Source organism: Morone saxatilis, unplaced genomic scaffold, assembly GCF_004916995.1.
Source record: "Morone saxatilis isolate NCDOM2014 unplaced genomic scaffold, NCSU_SB_2.0 Contig24, whole genome shotgun sequence".
In the NCBI taxonomy this organism is placed as follows: Eukaryota; Metazoa; Chordata; class Actinopteri; family Moronidae; genus Morone; species Morone saxatilis.
Genome location: NW_023339807.1, coordinates 24215774 through 24227009, shown reverse-complemented (window position 1 = coordinate 24227009; position 11236 = coordinate 24215774). Strand labels below are relative to the sequence as shown.

At 40.3% G+C, this 11236-nt stretch overlaps 1 protein-coding gene across 1 annotated transcript; it reads left to right on the top strand.

Moving 5' to 3' along the window:
- The first annotated feature begins 1864 nt into the window (after positions 1-1864).
- LOC118336185 (cortexin-3) lies at positions 1865-8062 on the top strand. The gene is made up of 2 exons (XM_035672780.1): positions 1865-2153; positions 6719-8062. The coding sequence occupies exon 2, from the start codon at positions 6796-6798 to the stop codon at positions 7045-7047; it is 252 nt and encodes an 83-aa protein (XP_035528673.1). The 5' UTR covers positions 1865-2153; positions 6719-6795; the 3' UTR covers positions 7048-8062.
- Positions 8063-11236: the final 3174 nt, after the last annotated feature.

Below are 11236 nucleotides of genomic sequence, written 5' to 3'. Positions count from 1 at the left end.
TCAGACCTCGTTTATACAGGTCTTCTCATTAATGCAGCTATTAAACACATGTTGTCAAGCTGTCATGTGAAATACTGTAGCATATATATGCTTGTTGTAATTCATAGTTTATCTCATTTATGTGTACAGTGCATTAAACTTATTTATGCATACAAATTATGTTGGGCCAGTAACAAGATATGAGTCTGATCCTGACTGCATTTCAAGCAACCCAAAAAGCTGCTCACCTGTGTAGAAATGGTGAAAATCAGCAGTTCTTGTGTCCACAGTATTGGTACCTGTATTGTTCACACTCCTATGGAGTACTAACACAATCCTCTCATCTGATACTTTAAACCGCCTTTAAAAACGTTCATTATTAAGATGAAGGTGACATATGCATGAAATAAGGACATTTAAGGGGTAAAACAATAAAAACATTTTTAGGCTTTTGAACGGCGGGAACAAATGACATAACATAACATAATAATAACGTCATTCGTTAACTTTAGAAAGGCTAGTAGGATAGTAGGAGTAGGATGTTACCTTTGGACAGAACCAGGCTATCTGTTTCCCCCTGTTTCTAATGATTGTGCTAGGTTAACCGTCTCTCAGCTGAAGATCAATATTGACCATACAGATGTGACAGCGGTATCAAACCTTCAGCAGGAAAGTGAATATGCGTTTTCCCCAAAATGTCTAAGTATTCCTTTAAAGGTTTAACTCCTGACTGAAGTCGAGGGATCTGCGTTACAGGTCCAGTGTGAAATATAATGTTTATGTATGTTTCCATTAGTGTTTAATCACCTGAAGATAAGAATTGTTGTGTTTTGGTTACTTTATAACAAGGCATTTTTATTTACATAGGGAACGGGTCCTCTTCTACAGGGTCCACACTGTTAATCCATGTTTCTACAGTAGCCCAGAATGAACAAACCAAACACTGAATCTAGACTGGGACTTTGGTGACTGAGTTTTCCAGCCACTGAAGTTTCTCCTATATGATTGGAAGGCGTAATATAATGAAAGTTGAATCTTTACCAGCTACTATTCACTATCCTGTGTTCCTCCAACCAGTGTAAAAGAAGAAAAACATTACAGATTAAAATGCAGGTAAATTGAGCATCATCCATCTCAGCACCTGCAATCCTTTCTGACCTCCACCAGGTGGAGACAGTGCACAGCATTTAGATGCTGACAGTTGAGCAAGGACATTATGTAACTTCAGATTCCCCCCCAACTGCTCTGCACAGTCACTCTCTGACCCCTTGGTGGACAGTCACGTCCTCCCAGAGCTCTGAGGGGGTTTGGATCTGTCAGGGAGAGACAGCAAAGACTCTAAAGCCTGTCACCAAAAAATACACAGGATGCATGTTTCTGCTTGAGATGCTCATCACACCTTAACCTCAAGAGAGATGCTGCCCACACCCGGCCTGACCAACCATTAGTCCATAAGAGGCAAAGTCTGTACTGATTTCCCAGTGGCAGTGCATGTCTTTCCTGGATAGTGTTTGTTATCACAAACACTATCATATCATATGCCCATCATATGCTACTAATTTAATTTAATTTCACATCATGACAAAGTGTATTCATAATAAAATTAAAGGATTGTGATAAAAATATATATAGAAATTACCATAAAGGTCACCATAAACTCATCTTTGACCTTCACTGACTTTGAGAATATCACTTTAACCAGATTTTTTTTGTCACTTCTCTTTAAATGTGTGTGTTTGAGCTCTTCTTCTGTGTTATATTTGTGGTTCGATATCATATGAGGGCCACACCTTTCCCTCATCCGCTTGCAATATATAGCCTATCCTACCTGGAGGATTGCTATGGCAACAGGTTGCCAGTAGCGACGGGGTACCACTACATCTCTGCGTGTGTCTGCGGGGATGAGCGGCGCGTCAGGACGAGGAGGAAGGAGAGAAAAAACACACAACGGAGCAGCAGAGAGGGTGAGGTGTGCCCGGCTCAGTCAGCATACAGAAAAATAACCACTGCGAGCTTTTTCTGTCATGAAGTGAGGAGCCCTGCGGTCCGCACCGACGCTTCTTGTTGCTGTTTCGGTTGAAAAAAAGAGGAAAAAAGAGTGTGAAAACAGAAACGTCTGCCGGAATGGAGAGCCACCGCTGACGGAGATTCCCGAGCTGCTCTGATAACAACAGGTTAGTGTTGACAGACTCAGTGACTCTCACCTGCAGCTGCTGCTATCACGACCACATTCACCTTTACCTTTCATTTATGTCTTTTTCTTTTTTTATTTATTTATTTATTTACAAATGTGTTGACGCCGGGCTGTGGAGGTGTGCAAGGTGCCCGAAGACGCACCGGGAGAGAAAGATTTTGATGCATCCACGTGTGCGGTGAGGAGTCCAGCTGTGGCTCATACACCGGCGCAATGTGCAGCTGCAGCGGGTTCAGGCAGAATACATGCGGGGGTATTAGCATTATTAGTATTGTGCGTTCATTTAAATGGCGGCTCCTTATTTCGACTTGTTGTTGAGCATTCCTGCGTTGAGGCTGCGGGTGTGTCTACCTTTGATCACAATTGGATTACATGCATTTGGAAGGAACAGGTAAAATAGATTAGACTGCATCAGTGTAAGGATTCGTATTCTTACATGCGTTATTTTGCATTCATACATTTATTAGATGCATATTTTTGCATATACTTATCTAGAATGGCGTCGTATTTGTAGCTCAAGTAGTAATTTAGTCATGTTTACCCCCATTTTCCTTCCCCCCCTCACATTTCTTAAAAAAATAATATGTAACTTATATAAAACAATAGAAAATAAGAGTTACCATAAAGCAATATTAGACTATAATGATTTTTTATACAGTTATATATATTTTTTTTTCTTTACAATTTTCTAATTATTGCTCAGTGTCACTCAGTTTTGTATTGAAGTGTGTGCGTGTGTCTGCTTATAAGGATTCAAAGGTTTATTTGTCACTTACACAAACAATATGTGTATTGAAACGCAATGTGGCTAAATAATAGAATTTGAAAATATTAACAAATATTTATACCATTCATTTTATACTCAGAAATGTTGTATTATACTGTATAGATCGTGTGCAACAACTCCTTTGTGGCCATTCAACATTTAATAATACAGGACATTTTATATTGTGAAATGATTGACAACATGCTGAAAGATAAAGTCCAACAATTCCAGTAAACCATTTAATTTCACCTCCACTGATGCACTGTGAATTTTCCATTTGTCATAGTGATGACACACACACACACACACACACACAGACACACACACACACATTCAGCCTTGCAGGTTATCAACTTTTCAACATAATTGGTTTCATTTCTAAATTTGGCTCCATGTCGTTGCCACACTTACCTTGTCAATTTTACTCTCAGTGCCTGACATTGTTTCATCTCCTCATCACAGCAGCCGTCACTGATCTTGTACAATGGGACCAAAATTACTTGTGCACTTATATAATGCTGGTCAGTCTCTAAAATCAGACAAAATCTGTATCTGTAATTCTGTCATCTGGAGGCTATTTCAGAACTACAAAAGTCATTATTTTTTCCTGAAGTGGAGCGGCTGATGAACAAAGTCCACAGACAGATAATGTGACCTTTTTCAAACAGCGCAGATCTCATTTTGAAATTGGAAGTGTATCTCTCTCTAAAGTTGTCATGGGAAGCTTAAATGTTTAGCGTATCTCTGTGTAAGACTGTCAAGAAAAGCTTCAAACTCTGAGCTCTTAGTCATAGAGCTGCTGCTGATGTGAATGTTGGGAGTCTTTGAAGTGCATTACGTAACCTGCCAACAAATAGCAGAGTGGCCCAAAGTGCTAATACCCGGTAACCTCACCGTGTCCTTGGAGGACAAGAAGACGAGATTATGATTTGACAGTAAACGCTTATGGAAAACCAGCAGACAAAGGAAAACACCCCATTCCTTATCATTTTTTTACAGCGAGGGCAATGAATCACTGCTGTGAAATATAATTTTTGAGTTTTAAGTGTGATGGATTACAGGCTGCTGATCAGCGAGGCAGGGCTGAAGGCTGAAGGCTGCTCCCTCTCTGTCTTTCTACTGAGATCTTTTTTTTTTTTTAAGGCAGAAAGAGACAGCCCGTCTTGTCACTTCAAGCAGTCTCATAACATCCAGGACCCCTCCCAAGTGATTGTCAGTCTCTGTGACGGCTCTTCACGCTTACAGAAGCGTAACCGAAGGACACAACCTGCAAAAGATGGGACTCTGGGTTATGCAAACATTCTCAGAGGCAATTGATAATCTGGTCATGAGATATCTGGTCAAAAAGTCATGAGATATGGTGACACAACAGACAAGCAACACAGTAAATCAGCCAATCAGAGAGTTGTGAATTTAAGCTACTGTACTTACCATAGGTATGTGCATTCACATTTTGTCAGTACAATGGGCCATTGTAAAGGATATTTTGGGGGTGTTTACCTCAACTTCATATCAAGACAATTTGAATAACTGGTTCCCAAAAGTTAAATCTGAGTGGTTGTGTCAAGATTATTAGGACAGGAAAGAAGAACAAACTTGATTCTGTGTATTTTTTCTTGTTGTTTTGTTGAATTATTTACAGTGTTTCAGACCTTTAAATCATTCAGATGAAGCAAGGGGTTGGTTGAGCTGGCCACTATTAGTTGTAGACAGGCAGTAGTAGATGTTACTTTGTTTTAAGAGATCACAGGTCAAAAGTTTGGGAAAACTTGGGGTCGGATAATTGCATCTGACAGCTCGTGTTGCTTGCTCTGACAGATTTTGTTGGTGAACAAATAGATTTTATGTCCAAAGCTATAGAAAAAATATGTGAATAAAAATTCCCTTTAAGCATGAGAAAGAATATGTCTGAACCATCTCACATCATCTAAGGCTTGTTTGTGGTGTTCCTGCACTGTAAAAGAAAAATATACAAATCTGGTTTGCAGAATCACTCAGTGAGAAACAAAAAACGACCAACAGTCCTGCTGGCTGTTTCTGGATTAATAAATGTATCTCCAACTCTTTTTATAGAACAGACAAGTCAACGGTCTTCTCCAAATTCAATGTATCGTGCCTCTTTTTGCCAGAACAAATAATCCACACAGAAAGCTGCAAGCTGCCCCTCCTGTTTTAGCACATTATGGTGAAAAAAGTCATGTTATTGGTTTGTTTTCTGGAGAAATTTGTGTCCAGTGCTAATGAGTAGGCAACCAAAGCTGACTAACTAACCTGACCTAACCACCTGTAGAGTCACTGCTGTGGGAGTATTCATTGTCACTCCACAGGTCGGAGCTTAGATATGAAAATACTGTATGAGTTAATTCTGTTTAATCATAACTTAATCTAATTAAATTAACCTTAACCACCTTTAACATATTAGAAGTATGCACTTAATAAGCCAGGAACTGAACTCAACTTGTTGCATTAAAGGTGAATTTTTTGTCTCATTGTGACCAGTGGCAAACTACTAGTACAAGGCTATTTCAGGCCTGAATTACCTGCCAGGGTGCCCCAGGGCAAAAATGAGCTGCTGTCCCCCTTTTAATCCCCATTTTCCCGACTAACTGGTGTCACGAATCCCATGAAAAGGCTCAGTAATAGCCAATATAACAGCTGAGCCCTGTAGTTTCTAGCAAATGTAATTCAAACATGAGGAAATAGAGCATTTGTTTAGGACTACTTTCAGCTGTGGAATAATACTAGTGAATATTTCCAGCAGTGGTGTATGTGGGATTGACTCAGAATACACTACAGTCTGTGTGTGTTTGTGGTAATGAAGGAATATGTCACTCAAGTACAACAGTGCGGCTCACTGATGTGTTTTCAATAGGTTTTAGACAATTGAGCTCTATAGCACAGAGGAAGAAGATACGTCAAGCTTTGGATACACAGACAACACTTGTGGGTGGCAGACATTCATTGATGGTTTTGGTCTTTTAATGGGAATGCTTGACAATAAGACAAATATATAATACCGCCAGACTCATCAGTTAAACACAAATGCTTTTAGTGATGTAGGAATCTGCACCACGTACAAGCACAAACTAGATTTTTGACCCAGGGTCCGCTACAAGGGTAGAGCTTCAAGATTAGATATTAAAGCAGGACCCATGTTACAGCACTTACTACATATTTAACATATGTTTGTATTTCTCAACTAATTTTCAGTTGCATTAGCACAAATCAGTTGACATGTTTGTGTGCGTGTAACCTTGTCTGAGGGGAGAAATTAATTTCTTCTCATGTATGACAATGTTTAAAACTAAATGGTTCCTCTGAATATAATTTGCGGATGCAGATTGGTTGCAAATGAATATAACTCGAGACAGGGTTGGACATTTCAGAATAGCAGACTGTGGTTTAATGAAGCCAGTGACACACCAACTTTCAGAGCAGTGTTTCCTGCAATAAATGTTGTATAACTAACACCCCAAAGTGCCAATTCAAACGCCCTGAGCTGCAGAAACTCAAGGCCAAAGGAGTCCCCTGAGCCTTCTTTACTCACAGAACGGGCTTTTCGCCTAGAGCTCCAGAAATAAACTCATCTGAGAGCCACTTTGTTCTGGCCTGAGACACATTTTTCTTTGTTTTTCTCATCTCTTTAAAGTCTTGAGATTTGAGACTTTTTTTCTGTTTCTGCGATTACATTAAGTTGATATATTGGTTTGCTGTTTCATCTGTCAAACCACAGAGGACACAATCTTTAGTATAATCCGTCTGTTTGGATTCTCTCACAGGTCTTATCCGCTGAGCCCATCTTCCCCTCCAAAATCTTTAAGCAACCGACAAAGAGCTGGAGCCCAGACGATCAAGCATGGATGTGCCCAGGATGGCTGAGGGCCTCTTCAGCAGCACGCTGTCCTCGTCGGGTGGCGGCCATCACGTGCCTTCCTACCTGACGCTGGAGCAGAAGGCAGCCTTCGTCTTTGTGCTGCTGCTCTTCATCTTCTTGGCCCTGCTCATCGTGCGCTGTTTCCGCATCCTGCTGGACCCCTACCGCAGCATGCCCTCGTCCAACTGGACTGACCACACCGAGAAGGACACGTTCGATTACCGCATCGTTTGAGGGGCCCTGCGGGTGCACAAGTTGGAGCGGAAAAGAATAAGATAAAAGACTGATTTGATGCTTAAAAAGCCCTTTGGCCCTACGAACAAATGACTGCTGATTCACCAGGAAAACAACAGCTTTCGGAAGATCTTCTGAAAGTTCGGACTGAAAAGAATTTCGATTGGCGGTTTGTCGTCAAAATGAGACCTAACCAACAGCTTCTCCCTGCCAAATCAGAAAATTCTCAACTATAACAAGACAACCAGAACTATCTATGCTATGAAGATTATTGATCAAACCGAAAACTATCATGACCCTCAGCACCAGAGACACTTACTGTTACCCATAATTCCCTTTCCCTGCCATCAGTTCTCTTGTGGACTACCTCGTTCCTCCTCCATCTCATGTGCGAAAGACTTAGTATTTTCTCACATCTCACACAGGGTCAGATATCTTTTGAGGTCCAAGCCAATTGGATAATAACAGTGTTTACATCTTATCATGTTTACGTCCTTAGATTTTTATTGATAATGTAGACAATCAGTGTTTAAAACTGTTAGTGAAAAAAGAATTTGCAGAGTAAATAGTTGAGGTCTTTTGTTTTTTACATTTTTTTTTCTTAATTTGTGGACAGACATGAGCGGTCCAAAAGAATTTGTATGACTGATTTAGGCGAAGAGGAATTTAATGCCTTACTGTATGTCTTTGTGAGATATTCTGTGGTGGTCATTTCCTTCTTGACAGTTAAGTAAGGCTGGTTTCAAGGTTATAAAGCAGGTTACATAAACACAAAGAAAGAAACTGTAGTGGAAAAGTTGTCCCTTTAATGTTCTGGAAAGGTTTGGACAGATAGATGCCAGCAGTGAGTAACTGTAACTGTTCTGTGTGTGCCATAAAAAATCCTTTCAGACTTGGAAGGGACCTGTGGTGTCCACGTCTTTAGATGTCAACAACCAAAAGAGGTATTGAAGAAAAAAAGTTTACTGTGCTGTACCTTGTGCCTAATTTGAAAAAAAAAGAAGTTTAGATCGATGTTTTAGGAATATGAAAGAAAATGGGTTCATATTTTTGTCTTCAAATGTAGGTTGTTGTTTTTTTTTGTGTGGTGCCCATTCAAAAAAACTTAAACAGCATTTTACTGCCTGCAGTTGGTATATTGACAGTTGGTATGCCAGATCTGCAGAGTGTTGATGATGAAGATGGCAATGCATTTTCACATCAAACCCTTTACAAACCGATGTTGTGGCTCTTTCGTTGGGCAATTTTTCAACTGTGCGCCTTATAGTGTAGATTGTTTACAGTATCGTAGGTAGCGGAGACACTGGAAATCAGCCAGTCACTGATGCGACTGTGTCTTTGCACTTCACGGAGATGTCATACAACCCCGCTAAAAAGAAAAAACAAACACATTCCCTGCTCTTGTTTCTGCCGGGGCAGGAAGTGAACTCTGACCCTTTCGGCGACGTGTGTTGTTCTTGTGATCTGCTGTGGCCTTTTCCTACCTATCGCAGATGTTGCGATGTTGTGCTGAGGTGATGTGGTTTTTTTCCCTCCCTGCATGTATTTCTCGCAGAGTATCCTCTCCATGCATGATAAATGGTGAAGTGCTTTAATCCTGATGTTGTAGCTGTGGGTCAGTTGCTCAAGCAGCTCTTTCCTGTCTGTACTGGAGCCTTTTGTTTCGATCTGTTTCTCGCCCGGAGCCGCCGTTCGTTTTGTAATAAAAATGATCAGAGTGCAAAACTGCCTTTTAATGTGTTTTATTTCATTAGATTCATTCACCAGGCAGTAAAAGTGGCAGGTGTTAAGGACAAACAAAAAATGGATGAGAAAAAAGCGTTCTTCCAAGCCTCCCTGCCCTTTTCAAGGCGGCCATATGTGCCGCAGGCCCAATACATTCTTTTTCCTGTTTTATCAGCGGCTGGCAGTGGTAGCCGGCAGGTGTCTCGATTGGTTTTCTGTGAACCCAGACACTTTGTCTGGCTATATACACACACACACACACACGTCTCCAGGCTCCAGGCCCAGACTGCTCTTTGAGCCGAGACCCTCCAGAACTCCATGCAGAATAACAATCTGACACCAACACTGAATATGTTGATATACAATCATGTGCTGCACACCTCCCTCAAAAACCTGCATCCTTTCTCACACAGAAGCAAGATGTGGATAGATTGACCTATGTATTTTTTTGCGAGTGAATACGTGCATCTGTTGTGTGTTACTTAATAATTCTGCTGATATCACACATCCACAGGTTTTTTTGTTTTTTTTTAGGAAGGGCTGGGAGCTGGAACGGATCAGAATTTTAAATGTGAGCTGATCCCACAGAGGAGAAATGTGCAGTCTGCGCTTTGTGGATTATTATGTAAGAGACAACCTACGTCTTTACTGAAGCCTTTTCACTGTTTGCTCATTTTTAAAAGTCTAAATACTGGAGTGGATGCCTTCCTCAGCTGATAACGGCTGTACTATGAAGGCAGAACTAAACATGCATCATTTGTTGATACAGAAACCAGCTCACGCACAATACATGCTGGCAGCAGGAGGAAGCCAGTTTGTTACACAAGCAATTTTAGATGGGGAAAACAATCTTCTGGGATGTAGAAAACACATCTGGGGTGTGATTAGATATCCATCACTTGAAATGAATGACACCTGCACTCAATAATGATTCTGTCACAAAAGAAACACATCTAAAAGTTATCTGTCTTCCTAAAACCTTTGCTTCTCCAGAAATACTTTTGTTTTTCTCCAAGTATCACCCACAGGCTTTGAGATTCTGATCATTTTGAGCGATAACCAAAATAGAAACAAATCATTTTGGAATGAAAGCCTTCATTTTCTGTTTCTGAAATCTCATTAGTTCATGCCAAACAAAGATTATAATCCAATCTAAACACGCCTTTACACAGCAAGTGGGAGCAGCAGCGGGGAACATTAACCATTATGGATCAATATCACAGTCATGCTTTATGCAACATGACTCATATTAAAGAAAGCCACTGATAATTGAATTATTTTCATTCTCTGCTGTGCACGCTCAGAGGCTGTATGCTGAATTTATTCCCTTTCCAAACAGCCCATTTCACTATTCAGTCTCCAGTTAATTTAATGGTCTCTGAACAGGTTGGAAGGCACTGTTCCCTTGTGATTGTGAATAGCTGTGCAAGAGGATAACAAAGGAACGACTGATATTGTATAATTGATTTTGCAGCAATTCCTCTTCCTGTGAGCCGGTGACGTTTACAATACTGTGAGGCTTCAGGGAACATTGGCGCCAAAGAAAAGATGATCACCAGCATCATTCAAAAATACTTCTGGTCTGCAGCTTTCAGAGAAATCTTGGATTGCTTTGCGTCTGTGTGTTCAAAGATAAAATGCAGTGTTCATTATGAAAGCTTTAGTGCTTGAACAAATTGTTGACAGAAGATTAATCAATAATTTGGATAATTAATTTGTGAAGAAAAAAAAAGCTAAGTATTTGCTGGTTTCTGCTTTTTAAATTTGAGGATCTGCTGCTTTTCTCTGACTGTATATCATTGCAAATTAAATAGCTATGGGTTGTAGATGACTGGTCGGACAAAAAGAGGAAATTATGAAGCTATCCCCCTTGGAAAAAGGGGAACAATAGAAAAATAAGGACTGAATCTATAAAGTTGGTTTCCATAGTAGGAATCAGTGACACCTGCTGACCAGTGTTTCCATGGTAACAATCGGAAGCACCTGCAGTGGCACCATATGACAAAAAAAAAAGAGGCTATTTGTGGTTTGGCAACAATGTTGTGAAGCGAGTGATGAGAAGGAAATTAGAGTTTTTCCTGAGCCTGACTGATGAGTTAGCGCTGAACCCCGCCACATTAAGAGACCACAGCATCCCGGCTCTGCCATTTACGTCCGAGCTGCATTGGTTTTACGCTACTGGATGTGCTGAATTTATGCAAATGTGCAAAATATTTGTATAATTCTTATAAAAAAAACCTTTCTAGTTGGAAAGTTTGAGTTTGCATTCTTATTTAGCCACTTGTTAGCAACCGCCTTTTTTAATACACATAAAAGCTTTGAAATTCACAAGTGGGTTATTCAGTATATTTTATGTCATAGAACAAAATGTGAAAATCTTATAAGCTTGTGTTAGCCACATACCCCATTTCAGGATTCTAACCAAAAAAACATTGACTTCGAGCCGAGGGAACAGGAAGTGCTA